The sequence below is a fragment of the Lissotriton vulgaris genome, chromosome 2_1 (genome assembly GCF_964263255.1).
Source record: "Lissotriton vulgaris chromosome 2_1, aLisVul1.2, whole genome shotgun sequence".
Taxonomy (NCBI): Eukaryota; Metazoa; Chordata; class Amphibia; order Caudata; family Salamandridae; genus Lissotriton; species Lissotriton vulgaris.
In genome coordinates this window covers 59,323,700-59,348,575 of record NC_141687.1, presented here as the reverse complement: position 1 = coordinate 59,348,575, position 24,876 = coordinate 59,323,700, and the positions used below count along the sequence as shown (strand labels likewise).

At 44.4% G+C, this 24,876-nt stretch overlaps 1 protein-coding gene across 1 annotated transcript in view; it reads left to right on the top strand.

Moving 5' to 3' along the window:
• The first annotated feature begins 4,461 nt into the window (after positions 1-4,461).
• PLCD4 (phospholipase C delta 4) overlaps positions 4,462-24,876 on the top strand; it is a 380,183-nt gene continuing 359,768 nt past the window's right edge. Inside the window, exon 1 of the mRNA XM_086954454.1 lies at positions 4,462-4,598. Within this exon, the coding sequence (XP_086810580.1) occupies positions 4,553-4,598 (46 nt within the window). The 5' untranslated portion in view covers positions 4,462-4,552. The remainder of the gene's footprint in view (positions 4,599-24,876) is intronic.

Here is a 24,876-nt window from a genome sequence, read left to right as displayed (position 1 = left end):
AATTGTAAGCCGGGGACTTCCTCAGATGCCCATGCCAATGCTGCTACCTTCACTGTTTCCACCATGGGTTTAGTGGCGTTCTGACCTGCGGCAGCAAGAGTCTCGTCGCTTAGAGCCGCTGCCATCAGATCTCTAGCTGGGCCACGTCCCTTCTGGGCAGCAGGTCATTGAGGAGCCATGCTGCGCCCTGCTGCAGCCCGGGTCAAGCTGGAAGCAAAGTCATAGTTGAGACCAGCGAGGGGACCCACAGAAAACCACCTTGCTGATTTGCTAAGCTGGATGAAGCTGCATACCGGAGCAGAACAGAGATTGCACATCCACACTTTAAATGCTGGTAAGAGCAGGTTTTTTTTATGTGGGGTTTTAGCTGTTCGTTATGCAGTCCATGCATGGGGAAGCAAGGAGGAGGAGATGCCGAGGGCTAAGGGCCGGGGAAACCGGCGGGAGACCGTTGCAGGTGGTGCTCTCCTTAGCGGAGTCAACGTAACGTGTTAAACAAAAAAAAACACAGACATTCACTGGCTATATAGCTATTTCAAGTAACTATAGCTTGCACCCTTGCCATGCACTGCTAATTACCCAACATATTACATCACTCATGAAATCTTCTATGACATCATTGAAAATATCACTGCAGCATTTGCAATGAAATTATTGATGAAAAGGCTGTCGTAGTGGGGGCTACAACAGTGGTGTAACAAAACTTGAGGTGGCCCCCTTGCAAAGTAAAAGTATTTGGAGGGGCCCTCCTCTGAACTCATTTAGGAACTATCAGGCCAGGGTACTGTGCTGAGGGGGCACCCCTCACTACAGGGGCTGCGGAGTCCTTTGTTACCCCACTGGGATACAACTAAATCCTGTATGCATTCTGATGGATCTTGAAGTTCTTTTAAGTTACGAATATGGCCATAGATTCCATGCAGATTTTGAAGGTGACTGGTGACAAGACGGTGGCTTGAGTTTTAGCTGCAGGTCGCTGGGATGCCCACAAGTCTAGGGTTGGCATCTGTCAGGCAAGAGTAGAAGTAGTTCAAGACTGTGACAGCAAAGCCCATTCATAATACGAAGATGTTGTGCGGGGCTTGATGATTGACTGTGTCAAATGCTATAGAGAGGTTGAGGAGCTGGAGGGGGGGCTGCCATTTCCAGAAGTATGCAGGGCATTGCTTTTCACCTGGGTGGTTGCTATGTCTGTGGTACAATGCTCCTCTGTGAGGACTCTGCTCTTACTTGAGGGTGTGCAAAGTTGCTATTTTTTTCTTTCTGACATCTCACAAAAACTGTGAAAGATGAATTTCCACACAAAAGGATTTTTTGCATGAAAATGTGCACTTTGAGAGTCTTTTGTGGTATTTTATGTTGAATCTCTTTTGAGAAAAGGCTAACCAAGGTAAGGTATGCACCCACATGCAAAATGCTTCTGAGTGTATCATTCCCATTCTACACTTGCAAGCCACAACTGTGTAAGTGTGTATGCAGGCAATTCTGTGACTAGGGCAATATTTAAGAATGCTGTGAGGTTATGCTGATGAGATCAAAACTGTGCATTTCTCTGATTTTGAGGCGGCCATTTAAGTGGCACACACTTGCTTTCTCAATGATCTTGCCTAGGAATGGGAGGTGTGGATTTTTTCAGCAATGTAAGAATCTGTCCAGGCCTATCAGGGAAGATGCCTTAGATGAGAGGAGCGACCATGATGTTCAGTTGGTCTTTCACTGGTCTTCGGCTTCATTAAAGAGGATGGGATGATTCTGTCTTCTTAAGATGTGACCTTGGGGGATTCAAGGAGGTTGAAGTTGCTGGTTGCGCGTCTGGTGATTTGTGTCATCTTGCAGCTGTCACAGACAGGAATGACACTTGTTGCTTTGGTTTAATTTTTGTGCTTTCTGATTTTGCCTATGGTTGGTTTGTTGGTGGGTCTGGAGTTGGTTTGACGCAGTGCTTGATAGTTTTGAACAGAGCTCTGCTCCTCTTGGTCATTGCTTTTATGGTGTTGATGTGATGGGTTGCTTTGATTTTGAAGATGCTGCATAAGCTGTAGAGACTTCTGGAGTTGTGATTATTGACACTTCTTCCTTTGGAGTGGCACCTGTGAGCTTGTTGCACATACCATTGGAGTATTTGGTTGGCTGGAGTAGTTTGGTGCAGTGCTTGATGGCTTTGAACAGAGCTTTGCTTCTGTTGGTACCTCTGTTTATGATGTTAGTGTGGTAGGGAGCCTTGGCTTGAAGATGCTGCATGAAGTTTGGTGAGTTGTCCTGGAGAGGTGAATTACAGGTCAGGTACTTCAGCCTGTCGTATTTTAGCAAATTAAGCAGCTAAATATAAGAAAACACTACACCCATAGGTAAATATTAGCATTATATGCAAATATATGTTAAGCTATGTCTGTATTTAAGGACATCTCATCCTATGTTTAGCTACCTATGCTGTCTATGTGCTCAGCTGTTGACCTGGTATTTATGAAGGACAGCATGGAGAGTCACTCAGAAGACGCTCAATTTAATATACGTTTGCTCTTTTAAAAATAAATATAGACAGGAAACACATTTTTATCTGTCTATATTTATCTGTAAAAATCAGTAAAAACAGGAAACTGGGAGCCTTATTCATAACATATAAAACAGACCTGCTGCCTGTTATACCTTTTCATCGTAAAAAGGTTAGAATTAACGTTGTGGCAGCTGAAATAACCTTTTCAGTGCACCAGTTAGGCAACTAACCTTTATCTTTGGCTTGTCACCATAACCAATTAAGATCTCCTGTACTAAGCATATGTCTTCCCACAAGAGAGCCATTCGGTACACTGTATTACAATTACAAAGATGTGCCATTGTCAAACAACATAGAATCCCTCCTTAGAGGGGCTAATAAGGATAAGCATTTTGTAAATATTCTATCCCCGTGGTTTCTTCGAGTCATCACAACCCCTGCCTGCTGCCGTAGTCTGTCATAGGACATGCAAGAACATGCCTGCGTGGAGCCTTTAGCACGGTGTAATAAGAATCCACCCTTAAAACCTATTTCCTTTAGCACATGCTTTTCACAATAAGTAAGCTAGGCCTTATGGCTTTGTCGTAACTTTTCCTAATAAACAGATCAGACCTGCAGCATCTGACATACAATTTCCCAATGAACTACTCAGCCTTATAGCACTTATTAGTGGCTCGGATTGACAACCCACTCAGTCCTGCTGCATTGAGCATAACATGTCTCACAAGGCAAAAAGTGCAATACAAGCACTCGTTTACAGTGGAAGCACACATCTTTGGCCAAATCGAATGTTGTACTTAAGGTAATCAGCATGTGGTTGGAGCCCAGGCCCCTTCCATATAAGTATCTCTGAAAGTTGTTTTTCTGTTCATCTAACATATGTGACAACTGCATTGTCAAGTCGAACTTAAAAACGAATTCAACTTGCCATGTTTAGTCTTCCAGCACTAAATTTGGCACTTATGTGTTCAACCGGCCATTTAAGTGTCTGACATGCTGGTGAGGGCTTATTCGGTGCTTATACCACTCACTTTGAGGCTGTTTCAAGCGCTACAGATGAAGCAATGTAGAGGGCACATTGAAGGGAGCATGATGTCACATCTTGTTATTCTCTTTGAAGTGCCTATTTGGAGGTCTTTAATTGACCCACAAGCTTTTAAAGTGCTAGACATACGTGTTAAGTGTTAAGTATTTTGTGTACGTTCTAGTGCTATAGGCGCTATATGTGCACTTGAAGCACTGTATAGGCTCTGAACGCACCACCTAGACACTTTTTAAGCCGTGGCAATCTACATTTAGCACTACTTAGGCGCTTTAGGCGCTAGTTCTTTAAATGCATGATATGTTCTTTGAGAGTCAGAAACACTAGGTGACAGATAGCGCCTCTCTTTCTCGTTGAGTGCGACGTGGGTTCTCACAAGTTGCAGGGACGCGTTGTAAGCACAGCATGGGCCCCTTCAGTGCTGATGTCCCTCGCCAGGTGTGTGCCGGGTAGCACTCAAGTTCTACATTGACTTCTCAAGTTGCATACAAAAGAGGTGCGCGTTAAGTGCCGGATGTGCACTTTGGATAGCTCCACCCTGCGCCCAGTATTGATGCGTCTGCTGTTCTACACACTCCCTTGAGCATCCAGGGATGCTGTTTTTATGGTGTGACGTCACTGGTGCCTGTGCCCCTTTGACCCTGCGCGGCCCACTGTCTCTCATTGTCTGTCTGGGAACCAGAGTCCACCTCATCCCTGCCTCCTGCTACCAGGGCCAGGCCTTGAATGACACCAGTGACCTGCCCACGTGCCTTGGAACTCAGGGGGCGGGGCCAGAGCTGTGCGCTCAGGGGGCGGGGCCGGGGGGCCTAGGGGCGGGGCTTTGAGCGCAGCCCGGACACTCCCAACAGACACAGCCTCAGCACCACAGCCCGTGGAGAGCTCCTGCTGAAGAGGACGAGGAAGAGACCGAGAGGAGGAGAGGTGAGGGTGAGGAGGACAAAGCAATGAGGAGGAAGAGAGAGAACGAACCTGCAAGGGAGGAGTGAAGGAGAAGAGCCCCGGCCCCGCAGCCAATGAAGATCCGCCGCCGGCGCTGGCAGCGAGGCGAACTTCGAATGGGTAAGGGACGGCGCCTTCAGCCCTGGGCGTGGAGTGCACGAGAGTGCGTGAGAATGAGTGCACGGAGACAGACATGACTGCCTGGGGCACGTCTCGGTGCGGGCCAGCGAGTGCGTGTGCACGGGAGCATGGCTGAGTGCACAAGCGCTTGCGGGAGTGCACAGGAACATGCTTGAATGCACGGGTACAAGCGGGAGTGCATGGGAGCACGTGCAAATAAGGGTGTGAGAATCTTAGGGAGGGGTTGTGGGCACTACTCCGTGCGCGCTTATGTGTGGGAGCACCTTACTGAGTACACAGAAGCGTGTGTCCACCAGAACATGGTCGAGTGCCCGAGAACACGTGACTGCACACGATCATGTGAGAACGAGCCCACAAATATGTTCAAGCGCATGGGTGCATGCCTGAGTGCATGTGAATATGTAGATTACATGCATAATTGGATGCTGATGGCATTTGCTACTGCACGCGAAGATATCTGTGAGTGCATCGAAGCATGTGTGAGTGCATGGACATATGTGTGAGCGCACAAGAGCGTATACGAGTGTTTTTGCGCATTTTTGAGAGCTTGCTGCTTGTCCCTGTACCGCAAGGACAGGCGTGAGTGCACCAGGCCATGTGTGAGTATTGGGCATCATAGAACAAGCGAGTGCACGCGGGCACGTGAGAGGATATATAAGGAGAAGAGAGCACGCGTGACTTCATGTAATTATATGAGTGCACGAGAGCGTGTAGTACATACACGAGCATATATCAGTGCACGCTATTTGAACACACACAAGCATGCGTGAACACAAAGTGCACACAAGCATGTGTGGACACAAAGTTCACACAAGCGTGAGTGCACGAGAACGTGTGCATGCAGGGATATGCACGTCAGTGCAGTAGAGGTCGTGTCCAAAAGTACATGATTGTGCAAATTCCCATGAGAGCAGATATCCGTGAATGAGAGCGCGTGTGAGAGTATGCACATGGACACGAGGCGAGCCTCGGGGCACGTGCACCAATGTACATCACTGCACTCGCTCTGAGTGAATGTGTCCAGGTGTGACTAGGTTTAGGCGTTTTACTGCTTTTGTGAGTGCGCATGTGAAGGAATGCGAGTGAGTGCATGTGTCCATGTGTGAGGGTGTATGTCTAGATACACAATGACTAGAAGGATGGATCGCTGGATGGATGAATGGATTTGAAAGATGGATAGTTATATTGCACGAAGGAGTATGTCTGGGGTGATGGGAGGGCATAAGAGCTACATCGATAGATGGGTGTATGGGGAGAGGTTATCGATGGGTGCTTACAATGCCGGGTGGGTGATGAAGGGAGTGATGGGTGGATGAATGAGTGATGGGTGCATGGTTGAATCGTTAGATGGCCATAAGACTGGAATATTAGATGAATCAGTCCTGAGAACTGTGGCCCGTGCACGCAGTGTGTGATGGCGCAGTGAATGACGCGGTTGATACACGAGTGGCTAGAGTCATGGATGAATGAGTAGATTGTAGAGAGGGAAGCTATACTGACAGATGGGTGAATGGCTAGCGTTACCTCAGATGAGTTGGTGGGTGAATGGAATGGATGAATGAGCTACTTGGGGAATATTGGCTACATTGGTACGCAGATGCATCAATGTGTGGCTAGGTACGTTGATGAAGGTATAATTGAGTTGTTAGATGAGTGACTAGATTGATGAGGGAATTTGATGAAGGAATAATCGAATTCTACAAGAAACTGAAAATGAGGCTATTCAACTAGGAGCCCGATCGTCCTACTCATCTACTCTAGCGCCTGAATACCTTTTAGGTGATAAGAGCGCTATACAAATCCTCATAGCGTAACATAACTTAACAGGGTATCTCTGTGCTGAAATAACAGATGTGTATTGTTACTCAACTCCTTTGTACCAATTTTATCGACCTCAGAAGGAGGAAAAGCTGAGTGTGCCCGCCAGTGCTTGAACCTGAGATCATGAAGCCAAACACAGGTCGCTGCCATAGGTGCATTAGTCCAATCAGCACCCAGACCCAGATAGCCAAGTTCAATTCATTGTGGCAAGATTCGTTGATGGCTGGGTGGATTTAATTGTTTTAATGATAGAAAGCAAGTCTGAACGAGAGATACATTGCTACAATGTTAATAAAGAGAGTTGTTGTGCTTGTTGGAATAATGTTACCTGATTGCTAATTAAAGAACTACACTTTGTTAGATGACTGGGTTTTTAAATGAAGGTAGAATGTAGGATAATCAGGTAACAGATAATTAGATGAATCCGTGAGAAGGTTTTATGGGTCGAAAGCCAGGTTGTTAAGTAATAGAGGAAAGAGTAGATTGAGGCGTGAACGGAAACCAGAATTGGTAGGTGGGGTAGCAGATTGTCAGATCAGGTCTAATCTAGGCTGGTGGGTGGCTAGATTGATGCGTAGATGGGTGGCTATAATGTTGAACAGGCGAATAGATTATTACATGAGTTAATGGCTAAAGTGAAGGATGGATAGATGGATGGGTCAACTTTGACAACAAAATGAATGGAAGGTTCCCCTGGTTACTTAGACACAGGTAGGGGGAGAGTGCTGCAAATAAAAGGAGAGACCTGTGTTTTTTGTGGTAGACTCTATAGGGTCAGGGATACTGACAAGAACAAACCAATACTAAGGCAAAACTTTTGACTAGAGGGTCCTTGAGTAATCACAACACAAACACATTGGTGATCTAAATGTCAAGCACTATCCCAAGCTAAACAATATTTGCTGACCCTCTAGTTAACTTTGAGACAGAAAGGTGGATGGGCGCACTGTTCGAATGATTAGATGAACAGAAGAATGAATGATCGCTCAGACTGAGAGATAACATGATGGCTGGTTATATGGATTAAGAAAGAGCAATACTGGCCACAGAAATGGTTGAATGGCTGCCATTTCAGGCAGTTTCCATCACATCCCACTACAATAATGATAGTTACACATGTGATTCAAAAAACCAACGAAAGGTTCTTTGACCATCTGCAGGAACGAGGCTGAAAGCGAGGTGCGAGGTGACTAGAATGCGCTTGTTTGTATGGCGGAGTACTTTATTCCTCATAATACATGGCGGCAATCATGCATGGTGACAGTCACCCTGGTCCATGGGCGCTGCTGTCATGATTCCTGACAGAAACCCCGTTTTTAATCGAAATATGGGACTTAGATACCATTTTTCTTCAGCCCAGTGTTTTGGAGAGTTTTTAAATCCTCTTAAGCAGTTGACTTTCGGATCGTGTTTTAGCAGTTGTGTATCTGTAAATATACCCTGCTCTCCGGGTTTGAGCAGTGCTCTAAGTAAATAGAGGCGTCTGATTGCTTCCTCATCAGTTAAAGACTGCGGTCTGACAGAGGAGGAAAGCTGACCCGAAAGGAATGTGCCAAGAGCCCTCTGATGGATGCACTGTGCACGTGGCAGCGGGCGCCCTGCCCCGAGAGCTCTCGCGGGATCCTTTGTGACGTCAGAACTCGCCTGTAATAAAACGGATCGTACAGCGGAGACGCCATTTTATTGTTACAGACCAGACATGATGTCACAGCGGAACTCTTCGGACGTTTTTAGGTGTTTTTTGAGGTAATGCAGAGTCCCTTATAAAATATTACATTTTTATGGCATCGAGGGAATATAGCCTCGCTATTGAAACCTGACACTTATTTTATTACAGGAGAGTACGGACGTCAGAAATAAAAAATGGCCCATCATGAAATTCGGGCACACAGTTTATCCTTCCCGCCTCCTCTCATTACCTGGAAGTAAAATGGCAGGAGGCAGCGCTTGTTTCATTTTATTTTTGAGAGTCTGCAACTTGGAAAGGAAAGATGAAAGAAAATAAACATTCTGAAACATTGACTGAGGCGACTGTATTTCTCAAAGCATGGGCTGCGAGCAGGCCTCTGCCTAGTGAGCGTGAAAAGGCGTGCCCAGCATTTTAGCAGCAAAACACAACCACATTTCGCATCTTCTCTAGTTTACTGTCTTATATTGAAATCATTTACATAATAGATTTAATCATTGTGCTGAAGATCATTTTTGCATTTTTACTACAATTTCTTCTTGTCTCATAATTTGCTACTAACAGATGCTCCTGTGTGTGGAGAGTTTTCATGTTTCACTTTTGATTTCTTCTACTTGTGCATGGTTTGAGGGACTTTATATTAAAAGGAATACAACGAATCTGAGTGTATGTAATGAGGATATCGCGCGCAGCTCTCACTCTCATGACCTTATAAAAGCCCTCTGTCTCAGCTCTCTTTATTGTCAGGGGATTCGGCAGTGACCTGACATATCCTGATTATGCTCTGGAAACCCTCCTGTGGGCCGAAACCTGTTTTTCACACAGTTTATTAATGGTTCCCAAGGGCACTGCTAATTAGATTTGCCAGCAGGAAGTAGTCCATACCTATTTGAACATCACCCGGGGCCTTACACCACTATTATTGTGCGCTAAATCCTGGATAACCCCCCAAAAGCAGTGCTGGTGTGATCCTGAATCTCTGACTTGCCGTGAACGGGGTGGCACAAATCCTTGGGGTACATGTTTGAAGGAGACCCTTGAATTATTAGGTAGGAAGAAGTTGTTTGACAATCCAGCTTTGATCACCCCAAAAAGTAAAGATGAAGCTAAGCAGTGTTTCCTTAATTATGATTCAAGTTTAAGGCTCCAGAAAGCACCGTCTACGGTAGCAATCACAACCAATCGGAGAACTCCCTGGGAGGCTTTGACCATTTTACAACATCTTTCCAGTATAGATACCTGCTTTGCCGGACTTCATTTTATAAGAGGAGCATTAGCGATCAGAAAGAAATATAGATGATCCATCTTTGATAAAGGAATTGGATTCTGTTTTGCCCCTGCTGTTTCTATATTTTTAATACCTTTTTAGCTTGTTCATTTACAAAGTGTCATAGCGATTGAATCATGGTCCGCGTTGTAATGCTTTTTTTGAGATTGTGTGTAAATGCACCTTTGTATGTAGAATTTATATACAGCTGCCTTAAACTCAACACCGACAAAACAGAAGTTCTGAACTTCAGCAGTCACACCACTCTTTGGAACGACTCCTGGTGGTCAGCGGAGCTCGGACCTACCCCCATAGTGAGAGACCACAACTGCAACCTCGGCATCATACTGGACAGCAAACTCTCCATGAAAAGTCAGGTCAATGCCCTCACCTCAGCCTGCTTTCACACTATCTGCATTTTCCGAAAGACCTTCAGGTGGCTCCCCGTTAGCATCAGGAAGATGGAGACACAGTCCCTCGTCACCAGCCGACTTGACTTCGGCTACGCACTCTCTGCCGGCACCACCACTGAACTCATGCAAAGACTCCAGACAATCCAGAACGCTGCGTCTAGGCTGATCCTCGACCTGCCCAAGAGGACACACATCACCCACCGCCTGAAATTCATACGACAAGTACCTGTACTGTATCCTTTATCTCTGACTTTTATGGCTCGGGCCAAATAAAGATTTTGATTAATGATTGACACATCCTGATTATGTTCTGTTTTGTGTACTTATCTCTCATGTATATGTGCATTTATTTACACATCCATCAAACTCCCAGGCTGATTGCAGCCCACAGTCATACCTGCTTGAATATGGTTGCTCTGCCTTTCAGTGCATTCCTTGCATTTATATTTATCCTTCAGATTGATCACTAAAGGGGCCTGGAGGGGAAATATTTAACGTTTCACTTTTTACCAACATATCTGAAATTGTAGGGCACGCAAGTACAAAATTGCAATTAACTGGAAAGTTTGACACGCTAGAATACCCCACTTTCCTTTTCAGTGAGTATCTACACATTTTCAATTTTATGCAGAATATTGAATGTCCTCAAGAATGATGAATGGCTGAGTTGGCTCTGCTAGTGTTCAAGCTCATGACTTGCAGATCACAGCAGATGACAGTGGCGAGTGTTTAACTCAGTGAACAGTCTCATTGGAGTATACTTTGTTGTTGGAAAGATTATCATAGATTGATAGACGGTGTATGGTACTGATGTTTTAAGGTTGTCTGAGACTGATCATTGTGCCTAACCCCTGCTGCAGTGAGGTGTGACGGTCGTTGTAGCAACACACTCTTTACTGTATTAAGAGTGTGTCTGACGCCTGTTAGTGGTGGGGCGCTTAACCTCCTTACCGTGGTGACCATTATGGAGTTCATTGCACAGATGGTTAGGCCTATTTACCAATCCCTAGCTTGAATTTCTTCCATGTCTAGTTTGAACCCGTTATTGGTTGGATTAGCATTTGTACATACACTAAACCTTGTCTTGCTTGTTAATGACTTCTCTTTACATATTTATATAGTGATATCATGTTTTCTCTCCATCTATGCAGACCAGGAGTGCCTAGCACATGTCCAGGTGTTCAAGCTGTCCACATAAAATACATTTAGAGACGATGGAATAGATTAAAAATAGAAATGTACACTTTTCAGTAGTTTACACTTTTGAGTTAGTTTACTGCTTTTTGGCAATTCTCAAAATCCGAGTGTAAAGTTACTCAAAAATTGTACCTTACACGTGCCCCTGAAAATAGGGTGGACCCAAACTTAAGAGTGTAAATTACTACTTCCAAAGAAGGTGTAAGTCCAGTGTCATTCATAGCCAACCACTGGAACTACAACAACATCTCATAGAAAATAACGGCGGTAGGAACTTTCAGTTAAATTTCTTCTAGAAAATAATGCTAAATTAAATGCAATTATTATAAATAGTTAAACATAAATATAAATAAATGTAATATAATGTTAAAAATATATAAAACAATGCATATTTATTATTACATTTTAAGATACTTTAACAATTTTAAAGTAACATTCATGTAAGATTTTTTCAAATATATAATTGAATTATTTGTAAATAATTCTATACATCAGTTTTAGTAGATACTAAAGCATAATAAAAATAAAAGTTATAATTCTGGATCATGTTTTAGTTTGTTTTAAATTAAAAATAAATGTATAAAAGTAATTTACATTAAAATTTACCTTAAATTTTTTAATTTTTTTTCCTGTTAAATTTAAAATTTTATTATTTCCCCCTATCCTTTTCCACATGGAGCCCTCCCCATGGTAAAGTATAGGGAAAAATAAAAATAAATATTTAACTCAAAATAAACATGACAAATAATTTATATTAAATGTGACCTACATTTTTTTACATATTTATTTTAAATGTAGAAAGAAAAAAAAATGCTACACTATTTACTTAATTTTGAGAAAAAGCTTTAATTAATGAAAATATATTACATTATCTTAAAATTATTTTTCTGAAGTTTATATTAAAAACTCCGGGGCTCATTATGATGGCGCACAGACCTGAGTCCACCCACCATCGTTGCGGTGGTTGGGACCGCCCACCAGTCATGCAATGGTGTCACCACTGAAATTACGATGCTTCCGTCAGTATGTCGGTTGCACCTCGGGGATTTAACATTGCAGACGGTGCTGCTGGCTGCAGCTCCGTTCGCAATGTTAAAATGTCATGCAGTGCATTTCCCTGCACTACGTGGCAGGCACCACGCTGTGCCTGGCACGCAGTGCAGGGAAATGCAGGGGCTACCCCCCCCAATGCAGCAACACCACCCCCCAAGACAAGGGGACCCGCAACGGGCTCCCAAACCCAATTCCCGCCAGCCTTTCCATCGCGGTTTCCCCCATGGAAAGGCTGGCTGAGGCCAGCATTGTGATCTGACGGACGGTGCCTGCTAGGCACCGCCACCATTCACCTCCATTTGTTCGCTCCGCCAGGCAGTTGTAACGATTGCCTGTGGCGGAAGCGTGACAGGGGGTCTTTGCCTCCGCCACGCTTGCTGAACGATTCCCCTTGCCATCGTAATGTGGCGGGGGACATCGACAGTTAGATGGAGGAGGGCCGGCCGCTGCACGGCTGGCGGTGGCGGGCCTTCCACTATCCTAACGAGCCCCTAAGTACCTCCTTAGGATGATGGTCGTACTTACGTCCGACCTCCACCCATTCAGAAATGGGACCGTCCGACTTCAAGTCGGAAGTCCCACCTGGCAAACTAGGATGTGCACACCACCAAAGGGGTTTGCAATGTATATATCTTGTATTGCGGATGGTACTGCGGGCTGCAGCACACGCCGCAGTACAAAAAATCTGCATTGGACATATCCCTGCACTACGTGGCAGGCACCCCCCAAAACCCAAAGCTGAGACCCAGGACAAGGGGGGACCGCTACGGGCGCCCAATATCCCTTTCCGCGAACCTTTTCCCAGTGAGTTAACTGCCATGAACGGGCTGGCGGAAAGGAACATTGTAATACCTACGGCAGTGCCTGGCAGGCAGCGTCACCATTGTAGGTATTACTGGACCTCTGATGGACCGATGTGCTCCTTGAGCCCATCGGATCTGTGGTGGTTAGTGTCTCCGACCGCCAAAGAACTGCCTGCCATCATAATATGCGGGTGGTAACGTAGTCACGGATGGTGGTGGGACCGCCACCGATGGGGTGACGGTGGCGGTCCTACCGCCATCCTAATGAGGCCCTAAGTTCCCACCTGAGGAAAAAATGTTCTTATGATCCATTAATAATTATTAAAATTGATATATAGAAGTAAATATGATTTTTATAGTTTATATAAGGTATTACAATATTTTATTTTTAATGAATACATTTGTACAATTTTATAGTTTTATTTTACATTAAATTATGTTTCTATTTTTAGATATCTTTATTAAACAAATGTTATTTAACATAATTTCCTATGGGGTTGTTCTTTAATTCCTTACCTCTATTATTTTCTATGTGAGGGTGTTGCAGTACCAGTGGTTGGCTATGTGCTATGCTGGATGTACTACTGTTTATTTTTTGGGCAATAATTTACACTCAGGTTTTGTAAACACAAAATAAGCAAACTTTCTCAAATTTGTACATCTGCTCATGTGCATCTGCTCAGTCACTGGTTATTCTGAAACTCTGGAACGGACCTGCTGTCCCGGTCCGACATCTGACAAGCTTGCTTTAGGTTGCCTTGTGGCTAGACTCACATGTTCTCAGCACCAGGATACCCTCCTAGGTGCTCTACAAATCTGCATGACATAATCTATACTAATATAATAAAGAGAGAGCCCAAACCTTTGAGGCGGGTAATCTCAGGAACCACAGCACCAATCACAACACCCAATACAGCGTTGGAAAGGGCAGTTGCAGCAGAAGGACATAGGCTATGAAGACGCTCACCATATACATTTAAAAGGGAAAAGAACCGTGCCAGCAAAGTAGTCCCTTGTGGGCGTGTCTGCGTTGTGCTGTGGGCGAGTGCTGAGGCATGACAAACGCTGGGGGCGTGTGGTACGTTCGGCCCTTCATACCATGTCTCATAACGTTTGCTAATCCCACCCTGCTCCCTTTACATAACCCTGCACCCCATAATCATAACCCACCCTTACTCCTTAAAATACCCCTGCACCCTTAAACACTAACCCATCTTAACCCTATAAATATACCCTTTACCCCAAAACCCAAACCTATCCCTAAACCCTAAAAATACCCCTGTACCCCAAAACCCAAACCTAGCCCTGAACCCTAAAAATACCACTGTACCCCAAAACCCAAACCTACCCCAGAACCCTAAAATACCCCTGTACCCCAAAACCCAAACCTAGCCCTGAACCCTAAAAATAACCCTGTACCCCAAAACCCAAACCTACCCCTGAACCCTAAAATACCCCTGTCCCCAAAACCCAAACTTAGCCCTGAACCCTAAAAATACCCCTGTACCCCAAAACCCAAACCTAGCCCTGAACCCTTAAAATACCCCTGTACCCCAAAACCCAAACATACCCCATAACCCTAAAAATACCCCTATTCCCCAAAACCCAAACCTAGCCCTGAACCCTAAAAATGCCCCTGTACCCCAAAACCCATACCTATCCCTAAACCCTAAAACTACCCCTGTACCCCATAACCCAAAACTATATCTGAACCCATAAAATACCCAAACATCCCAAAACATATACCTCAGTACCCCAAAACATATACCCCTATACCCATACTTACCTTATCCAAACATTTAAAAAAAATCATGCTTTTACCATTCATGCATTTACAACGAATTTCATTGTAAATGTATGCGTGGTAAAAGCATATAAAATGTAATGCCCTGCATTATAATGGCATTGCGGAGTCATGGTACTTTCGTAATGAAAGTATGCGGAGTGATGGTATGCGGAAAGAAAGTTGCGGAATAATGGGTGTTTACCCTCCCCCGGTAAGTACATTGGTGGCACGGCGGCCCACATCTCCAGCAACATACTCGTATTTTTTCACCACCGATTTGAAAAATGCACAGGTCTCTGTCATTGATGGCCAGCACCGACATACACTTTTAGACACCTCCCGCCACAAGTTCTAGAATTGCGAACTCTAGAGCTGGGGAGCCACGTTCGAATCTCGGCATCAGCTCAACATCCTGTGATTCCAGGCAAATCGCTTTGTCTCCCCGTGCCTACCACAAATGAATGTGTTCTTCTGTAATGTAAATTGTGCTCATGCCACGTTGTCGAGTTCGCTCTATATAAAATATTGCAAGGAAAAATAAAGTAGGGAAACTCGAGTTCACGCACTACTGAACGCGCACTCTTAAGTGCATCAGCAGTGCACTGTGAATGGGAGCGTTTCACAGGCCTGTCACAGATAAGAAATGCTATCAAAACGAAATCCTACAAAACAATATACTACTGGCCGGCAGCAATTCACACCCGGACAACGTCGGGACGGGCTGCTAGTATTACATAAAGACAGTATGTTGTGTGAGCGTTTAGTCTTTATTGATGTGAAAAACCCTCCCATGCATTGGTTTGTTTCTCTTTTAGGGCTTGCCCATAGTGTGTCTTTGTCTTTGCCAAAACCGGACACAATTTTCTAAATGTGGACTCAGCAAGACTTTATAATTTGGAATGATAAAGCTAGTATTTGTGCTAGCATTATTGATCTTCTAAAAGACTCCCGGCTTCCAGGGCTTTGTCCGCTCTGTTTCCTCATGGTCATTCTTGTTGTCCATCCCATCTAGAATGAATGAATGAATATACCATTTATAAAGTGCACAGCTGTCAAAAGACGTCCTGACGCTCTTACGTAACATAAAGATGATGGAGATAAATACGACTTGAAGAGCCAGATTTTAAGCCTTTTCTAGAATAAGCATTCATCCGGAGAAGCCCTGATAAATAATGTCAGGGCATTCCACAATTTAGGGGCCAGATGAGTCAAAGAACAGCCTCCCCCACGTGCGCACCTAACCGGGGGAACCCTGAGTAACAGTTTTTGGAAGATCTGAGGGATCTTGAAGGGGCATAGTGTTGAATTCACCTACTGGGATAAACATTTATTGTGGAACGCATGGAACGTAAGTAGCAGAGTTTTAACAGTAATACCCTTACGGGCCAGCAGCCTGAGGTGGACCTAGGTGGGTCCCGTCTTTGGATATTGAGAAGCAACCAAACGTCGGCATTCTGAACGAGTTGTAAACGCCGGAGAAGGTATTCCTGCAGACCAAGATAAGGAATATTTTTATAATCAAGGCGGGAGGTAATCAAAGCGTGTACTATAGTTTTCTTGATTCTTCCTGCTTTGATTTATCCAATCCCGACAGTCACCCTCAAAACTTATGGTCATGACTGAGCCCTTTACCACCTGGTCAGTCATGCTGCAAGCTTGACATGGGTCCTACCAGTGCCCCAAGCCCTGAGCCCAAGAACCTAGCCCTCAAGACCCAACCCAAGACTCGTGCATGGAGGTTTCTGAGCTCCGATGACCCTCATACGCATGCCGGGTACCTACAGACATGAGCTTTGAGGAGGTGTGTGTGTCTGGGGGTTGGCTGTTGTGGAGGATACTTGGGCATTAATCTCTGCAGCACATTATTGGAAGATGTCACAATAGAGAAAAGTTTACCAACCGTATCACCTTGGCAGCCAGAGCCAAATTAACCATTACATATCTGCTTGGTGCCCCAGGTTGGTCAGTAGATGTCCTCCAGGCCACTCCATTACATCGCTTATAATGTCACACCTTCATACTCTAACACTGAGCGATGGCTATTTGCATTTGACCCGTTACATGATTTTTAACGTTGGCGGACAGAGATTGAGAGATGACTGAGAGATTGAGAGATCTCGAGGCAGCCCGCGCTGTTAGCTGAGTTCTCTTTTCTCTTGTTCCTGGTCCTGGAATTCCTCTCTTGCTTTCAGGGGTATCATTTTCAGCGACAACTCAGTGGTCGAAGTGTATTAAAAAAAGTATGGGAACTGTGATGCTGTGCGTAAAAGGGGCGGGGTGAGTGAGTGAGTGTGAGGGCGGAGTCAAAGACGTGGCTAAAAAAAATTAAATAGTATAAAACTTTTTTGGGTCTTTCACCTTCAGGTAACTACATATAAAATGGCAAACAGTTTAAATGAAAAATAAATGCAAGTTAAGTTAATCAGGAGAAGTCCAGTATCGCACATTATGAAACATCTATTAGTTAATGCACTGCAGAGGTCTGCTTGTGTAACCAGAGAACCATAGAATTGAATCCAGGTTGGTGCAGAGGAGATTAGTGATTTGTGTATATTTAGTGCTATGAGGTCCCAGTCTATGACAGAAAGCACTACAAATATGTAAGTCATTATTTTAAACTTGCATTACATATTGTATAAGACAGGCTGCTATTAGATGCTAAAAAATGTGTAAGATAAAAAGTGCTTGCCAAATATAGGTTTTCGTAATACCCAGAATATATATAGTGCAATTTTTCTATAACTGTCCTTTAAAAATACACATTTCTATCTAGTGGTGGGTTATTGATAGAAAAGAGATGCAGTCATGGCTATGTGAGTAGGGGGATAATCTTCTGTATGAGTTGAGGTAAGCTAAGGACAAGTGTTGCAAGATGTGAATGTAGTCTGGTAACACTTGATGGAGAGCCCGTGAAAGTGGTGAGAACAATGTGAGGAATGTGATATATTCCATAGGCTACAGGCAAGACATAAATCAAGATGCAGCGTCAGCGAAGTGTACGTTTACATCTACGCTAGCAATAAATCTACAGCTGAAGGAGAAAAAATGAAAAAGGAACAAAAAAGAGAAGAGGGGGTAAACCAAACTCCCAAACACCCTCAACCCCCCACCCAACACCCACCCCAAACGGTGTAAGAGAGGGAGACGACAGCGGGTGAGGCAATGACAAACAGCAATCAAGCAACCAGAGCATGGAATTATGCGAGCAGAAGAGAAGAACACACTTTGTGTGCTGCAGCATTGTGCTATAAAGAAGGGAAACAGGCCCTAAATCACACATATTATATCTTATAGTGTTTCTGTAGCTCAACAATCAAAGCACCAGATCTTCGTGGTCTGTAAACACTATAAAGGAGCAAGTCTACTGTGGAGTGTGGGCTGTGGAAGTATGATTCAGTACGGTTCAGTAAGATTCAGAAAGACAGTATTACAGAGTCCACAGCTTGTGTGAGTTACAGTAAATTAGAAAACATTTTATCCCTAATGTGTTAGGAATGGATATGAAACATAGCGTTTCTGTATAGGGTGAATAATGCATTTGCAGAGGGAGCAGGTCCTGTGTCCATCATGGTAGAACCTCTGTTGCCTAGGAACAGATGGAGGTCCTTTGGGTTGGATAAGATGTGTTTTTTTCCATTAACAGTGACTTTGAATTTCCTCGGTCCGATGAACGAGGATTGAAGGTTTAAAGACTTGAGTTTGGGTCTGAGAGCAAGGAAACCCTTCCTTGTTTCTAGTGTAGGCCTTGAGTAGTCTTGGGATACATAGATTGTATGGCCTTGCAGAGGATATGATAGTTTTTGCACACGTAGTTGAGGATCATCTCTGCATGTTGGTATCTCAGGGGACGGCATACGATCCGTCTGGCAACGTTTTCTGCCAGCAGGCCTGAAGGAGGGAACCCGGTGTGCTCTTTTGAGTTCAAAGTCTTTTTTGAAGGGGAGGCATGTCATTTGGGGAAGCTATTTCTGCAGGAAGTCCAAATATGAGATTGATGAGTCTTCTGATCCTTCCGGCATTCCAAAGATGTGCAGATTACCTCTGCGGTTACTATCCTCCAAATCACCACATCTTTTCTTCAGTGTATCTATAGTGATTTGTAATAATAATAATTCTTTCTTTATTCCTGTGCAAAAGCACCCATAAGATACAAGAATACAATCACACAATAAAACAAGATACATATCTTGAAACAACAATCACTACACACAGGTTAAAACATCACCCTCTTTTAAAAACAGTACAAATCTGTAAAACTCGGACAGTCTAAGGCTATTCTCACCATCACACTAGGAGTGGCTTCGTGGATGCTGGCTATTCAGAAATTAGTCTATTCTAGAGAGCCTAGATCTATAGGCTGCCGGTAAAAAGCTTATCAGAGCACAAAGGGTATAAGGATTTGGTAACATCTGGAGATGCAAAAGTGTCACTTTAGCTTGCCTGAACTTTTTAAGCAGGGCCTGAAGAAATATTTTTCATGGCATTGAAAACAATTTGCAAAATAAAACACATTGGAGTATGTCATGTGGAGATTGCAGCTACGAGGACCCCTTTGGGTTGATGGAAAAAAAATGCCAGGGTTGCCAGAAGGTCGTGAAGTTGGTTGAATCTAAAACGCGTGTTTAAAAATCTGTCATGCGTGCTGGTTAATGCTAAGAGGTATGGCTCCATGCCCAACACAGATTTTAACATTACATAAGCCCTCGCTGTGGGTTTCTTAAGCTCAATGTTTTCACACTGCGCATTAAAAAATGCCTGGTCTTCCTATTGGCAGAAAAGACTCCTTAACATAGGGTAACCATGTTTGGCCAGGTTCCATGGACAAACAAACTGCTAGGATCAAACAGTTCCAGCCCTTTTCCGCGCATATCCATGTCTTTATCCAACACAGCAAGGGTTTGATTGTCACTTGGTCCACCAAATAATCAGCCCCTAGCTCTTCGTGCACAAGCCGGGCTGGGGTGCCTTGGGCGGCCCGAAGGATCCGGTATAAAAACATATTTTACGCCACTTGTAACCTCTGAGAGCTGATATACCTCCAGATATCGCTGGCATATAAAACATTTGCGATGACCTTGGAGTTGTACAATTTTAGAATAACCTCCGGTGCCCAAAAGCCCAATCTGCTGGCAAAGTTACCGATGGAAGCCTAAAATGCATCTATTTGCCCTAATCTTGGCTCTTGGCGCTTCTTCACTCGCTCAAGGTTCACGCTGGGACACTCTTGCAGTATCTGCGCGCGTTAGAAACCCTAAATAACATAACTTGGCCCCCACCAATACGCTAAACTCGCTCCCTTAATAGTGATTTGTAGGTTTTGGATGTCTCTTATTGAGGTATTGGATTTGTCCTCTAGTGTGGTGATACGGCTCTCTGCCTCTGATACTCTGTTGTAGATGGACCCAAGTTCTGATTTGATGGAGTACAGATCCAGTTGCATGACGTCCGTGTTGAGTTTGGTAGATTTCGCTAGATCGTGAACCATGTCCAGTTTTTTTTGTATAATGTCCATTTTATTGCTCACTGCGCTCTTATTCTTGATTGGAGATTCAGGTAGCGGAGGTTCGGCTTTGGAACGTTTATGCTCTGGTTTAGACTACTTATCGGTCATGGCTTTACCTGAGTTGGGCTGAGGCTGGTTGAACGCCACATTGTAACTCTTTTTTGGCGAGTTCAGGGCAAAAGCAGTTGAAGCACAGAACGCGGGTCATCATCCTGGGAGAGAGAACACAGACACCTGGCATTGAGGTATGTAAAGCGACTGAGCGATGGGGGTAATCTGCTCAGAGTTGCCAGGATTTCCAGATTAGCTGTAGGATTGTTGTGGCGTATGTAGGGCTTGTATGGTTGAAGCACTAAAGGTGTAGGATTGTACAGAGGTGAAGCAATGGGGTAATCTGTGTAGCGTTGACAGATTAGCCTGAGAGTTGCTGACTTTATGGGGTACTGTGGTGATCCTCTATGAGCAGGTCCTGGAAAGGGGGCTGTCTAGTGCCTTCAGTTAGCGTGCAACCTGTGCTCTTGTTCTTGTTGACTAGGAGAGGTGGGGGACACCTAGGCTATTGGGACACCTAGTCTCTGGGGCTTCCTTCCTCCAACAGGCGTGTTGAACAAATTCAGTTCAGAAATACCCTTCTGTGGCTTCTATAGTTTATAAGCCACGAGGGCCATCTTAGGGTCATGCAAAGCGAGATATCATCTAGTGTGATCTGCCCTTTGATAATGGGTGACTAGGACCTGTTGAGTGTTTGGTGCTTAAAGAGCACTGCTGCATGTGGTAATGGTCCATGGGCCGGAGGTCTTACTTGGCTCTAGCGGGAGTTGCAGGTTATCCGGGGTAGCGCTGTGGCATCTGCTTTTTTGAAGGTCCAGGCATGTCGATCCTCGCGGTCTTGGTGGGCACTTACAAACTCGGTGTAAAAGCAGATAGCGAGCTCTCTGTTCATGCCGGCGCCTTCATCAAAAGGTACCCTCACATCTATGCCCCCATTCACCGCGCTGTCCAAGCCACGCCCCCCCTAAGGGTCTTAACCCCCAAATCAAATGGAAAAAGATCGAAAACTACCTCTTTAAGTTGAAATCGCACATAATCCTGCTACAAGAAACAAAAATTACCCAGGGAGGGCTCGAAAACTTTGGAAAGAGCTGGATTGCTGACGTCATTGGCTTGTCCAATGAAAGTACAAAAGGTGGGGTGGCCACATTAATCTCTAAGAACTCAGACCTGTCCACCGAATCATACTTTATTGATAATAATGGAAGGTGGGCCGTAACAAAGTTCGCAAAAAACTCAGGGCATTTCCATGTATTCAATGTATACGGCCTGAACACGGACGACCCTGAGTTCTGGGAGTCTCTAACACAACCCCTGATCAAAATACATACAGATGACCTCGTTATTCTGGGTGGCGACTTCAACCTCTACATGGATGTTACCATTGACAGAAGTCCAGGTCCTCTCTCCAACCATCTAGGGCACATAAATCACTATACAAACTATGCGATAGGTTCGATCTATGCGATTCTAGGAGACTTCAAAACCCAGACACCAGGGACTTCACCTTCTCCTCTAATCCCCATAACTCCTAATCCAGAGTAGACTACCTAATGATATTCAAGCCCCATTTTCACCTAATTGATCAAACCAATATACTGACAAGACTATTTTCAGACCATTCGGCCAAACTCTTTCTCTCACTGGTACTAATGCGACTACCCATAGTAAGATATGAAGATTCAACGACGAGTCAAGTAGCGATGTTGCCTCAAAGAAGGCAATTGAAAAAATTATTCTAAATTACCTGAATGACAAACTAATTTCTTATTCCTCTCCGTCCAACCACTGCGACGCCCTGCAAGCTATGCTAAGGCGGACCCTTATTAACACTCAAACCAAAATTAACAAGGAACATAATGAAGAACTTCTGAACCTAGAATAAAAACATTAAAAAAATGGAGCCTGACCACATTCTTAACTCGAATCCCCAAACCCTATTAAACCTCACTAACAAAAAGTATGAATACAATAGAATCCTAAGCGAAAGAGTGGGAGAATGGGTCAACAAATACAAAAGCTTAACATTTTGTGACACATGTACGGCAAGGAAAATACTAGCCTCCTACCTAAAACACAAACAGAACCACAAAGGAATCGATTCCCTCACTGACAAAGATAATATCACCCACACTAGACCACAGAAAATACTAGAAATACTCAAAGATTTCTACCAATCTTTACACACAGATGACTCCATGATCACGACATTCTCCTTTGCAGACTATCTTAGGGACATTCCCCTTCCGACCATCTCGGACCAAGAAAAAACTGATCCGAGCTCTCCATTTACCCCTATAAAAATCGATACAGCAATCCGCTCTCTAAATTCTCATAAAGACCCTGGTCCAGATGGATAGACAGATACATTTTTCAAAACTTCCCTTATATACTTAATGAGACCTTTTGGCCCCTTTTCCAACACTTCGCCGATTCCGGTATTATATCTGGTACTACTAGTGAAGCCACTATAGTTGTAATCCCCAAAGAGTGGAAAGACCCGACGCAGTTCAAAAATTATAGACCAATCTCTCTAATTAACCTAGATGAAAAGATCTATGCCAAGATACTCTACAAGAGGCTGGAACTGCTCCTCCCCCTCCTGATTGAGCATTCGCAAGTGGATTTCATGAAACACAGACATGATAACATTCGTCTACTCTGCCACATCATTGAAAAGCCTCCACCGAAACATATACGATTACCCTCGATGTTGAAAAAGCCTTTACTAGGGTCTCATGGACCTTTCTACATGAATCTCTTTGGAAATTTAACTTAAGGGATCCTTCCACCAAAATGATCATGGCTCTTTAATCGGCCCGTCAGTTAAAATTAGATCCAGAGGTCTACTTTCCCCAGAGTTTAATTTAGAAAGAGGTACAAGCCAAAGCCCTCTCTCGCTTTCACTATTCAACTTAAGCCTAGAACCCTTACTTCATAGGATTAGAAAAAACCTCAACATACGTGGTATCTCCTTCAATAGTGCTATAGTGAAAGTCGTGGCTTAGGTGGACAATATCTTAATTATGTCCGAAAGAGCTAGTCAAGCTATTCCTGCCTTGCAGACCATAGAAGAATATGCCCAAGTCTTGACTTATAAACTTAACAAAGACAAGTCTGAAATCCTTGCCCTATGCAAATGAGGGAATTCCTTTGCCTCTGCGTTTGCGCCATATAAAAGACGCATTTAGAGGCAAGCTCCTAGGGGGTGTACTTACAGTGAGTGGGGCGCACTTACAGAGTGCGCCCGTGAGAGCAGCCGTCTGGAGGGGAGAAAGGGGGTCCTATGGAACCCCCAGACATCCCCTATGGACCCTTAGACATCCCCTTGCAGGCAAGTGCAGTTGGTGACTGCACCCCCCTGCAAGGGGATCTCCAATCTCCCTTCAAAGTACAAGTGGGTTGCCACCTGCACTGTGAAAACACAGGCTGCAAAGCAGTCGCTCCGTGTATTCACATGAATGCACTGCCCCCAGGGCAGAGCGAGTTTGCGGCTGCCCGGGGTCAGCGCATGCATCCTAATGGGGCACATAAATAATGACAATGCGGAATAAGGCCCCATAACTTATCTTCCCATCTATTGAGATAGTTGCTCATGTCCCCCCACCAGTGCCTGATAATTCACAGGACCAAAACCCACTCCCTTGTGGCCGCATCCTGGGCAAACGAGTGGCATTACTCGTAGTCGTGCGGGGGTTAGACATGTTCTATGTAGAAGTTTGAATTCGATGAGTTGAAGAACTGCGTTTATGGACACATGCATACATACTAAAGGGCCTGTGATCACTCTGCATCCACCAGCTGGGCCCGACCTCCATCTCCCGCTTAGATCTCAGTGGGGTCAGTGGCTTGGTTTCAACATAACATAACGTAAGGTAATGTAACCTAACGTGTCGTAACATAACGTATCATAGCCACAACATAACATAACGTAACGTAACGTAATATAAGCACAACATAACATAATGTAACGTAGCGTAACATAACACAGCCACAACTCAACATAACATAAAGTAACGTAACCACAATAACGTAATATAACATAACAATGCAACACATTAGTCTTCAATTTCATAAAGTAATGTTTTTACTTTCATTTCCAATTTCACAATTCAAAATGTGAGAGAAGGATCTTCCGCCTGCTCTGACTCTGTGGATGCGCAGGTTTTGGCCAGTGCGAGGTTGGAAGATCGGAGGTTTCTTTTGGGTACGTGGAAGTTGATTCTGTCGTTGAGGTATTTGGGTCCGTTGTTGTGTGGGCATTTGTAGGCGTGAGTGAGAATTTTGAAAGTGACTCTTTTCTCCACGGGAAGCCAGTGGAGACTTCGTAGGTGTTGTTTGATGTGTTCGTGTCAGGGGATGCCAAGGACGAATCTGGCGCAGTGTTCTGTATTGTCTTGAGTTTACGGAGTAGGGACTTGTTAATGCCGGCGTAGAGTGCGTTTCCATAGTCCAGTCTGCTGGTGATAAGTGCGCGGGTGACTGTCTTCCTTGATTCAGGGAGGATCCACTTGATGGTCTTGCTCAGGATGCGGAGGGTGTTGAAGCAGCTGGAGGTGACGGCGTTGACCTGTTGGTCATGGTGAGTGATGAGTCGAGTAAGATGCAGAGGTTCTTGGCATGGTCTGAGGAGGTAGGTGGGCTTCTGAGGGCGCTCAGCCACCAGGTGCTGTCCC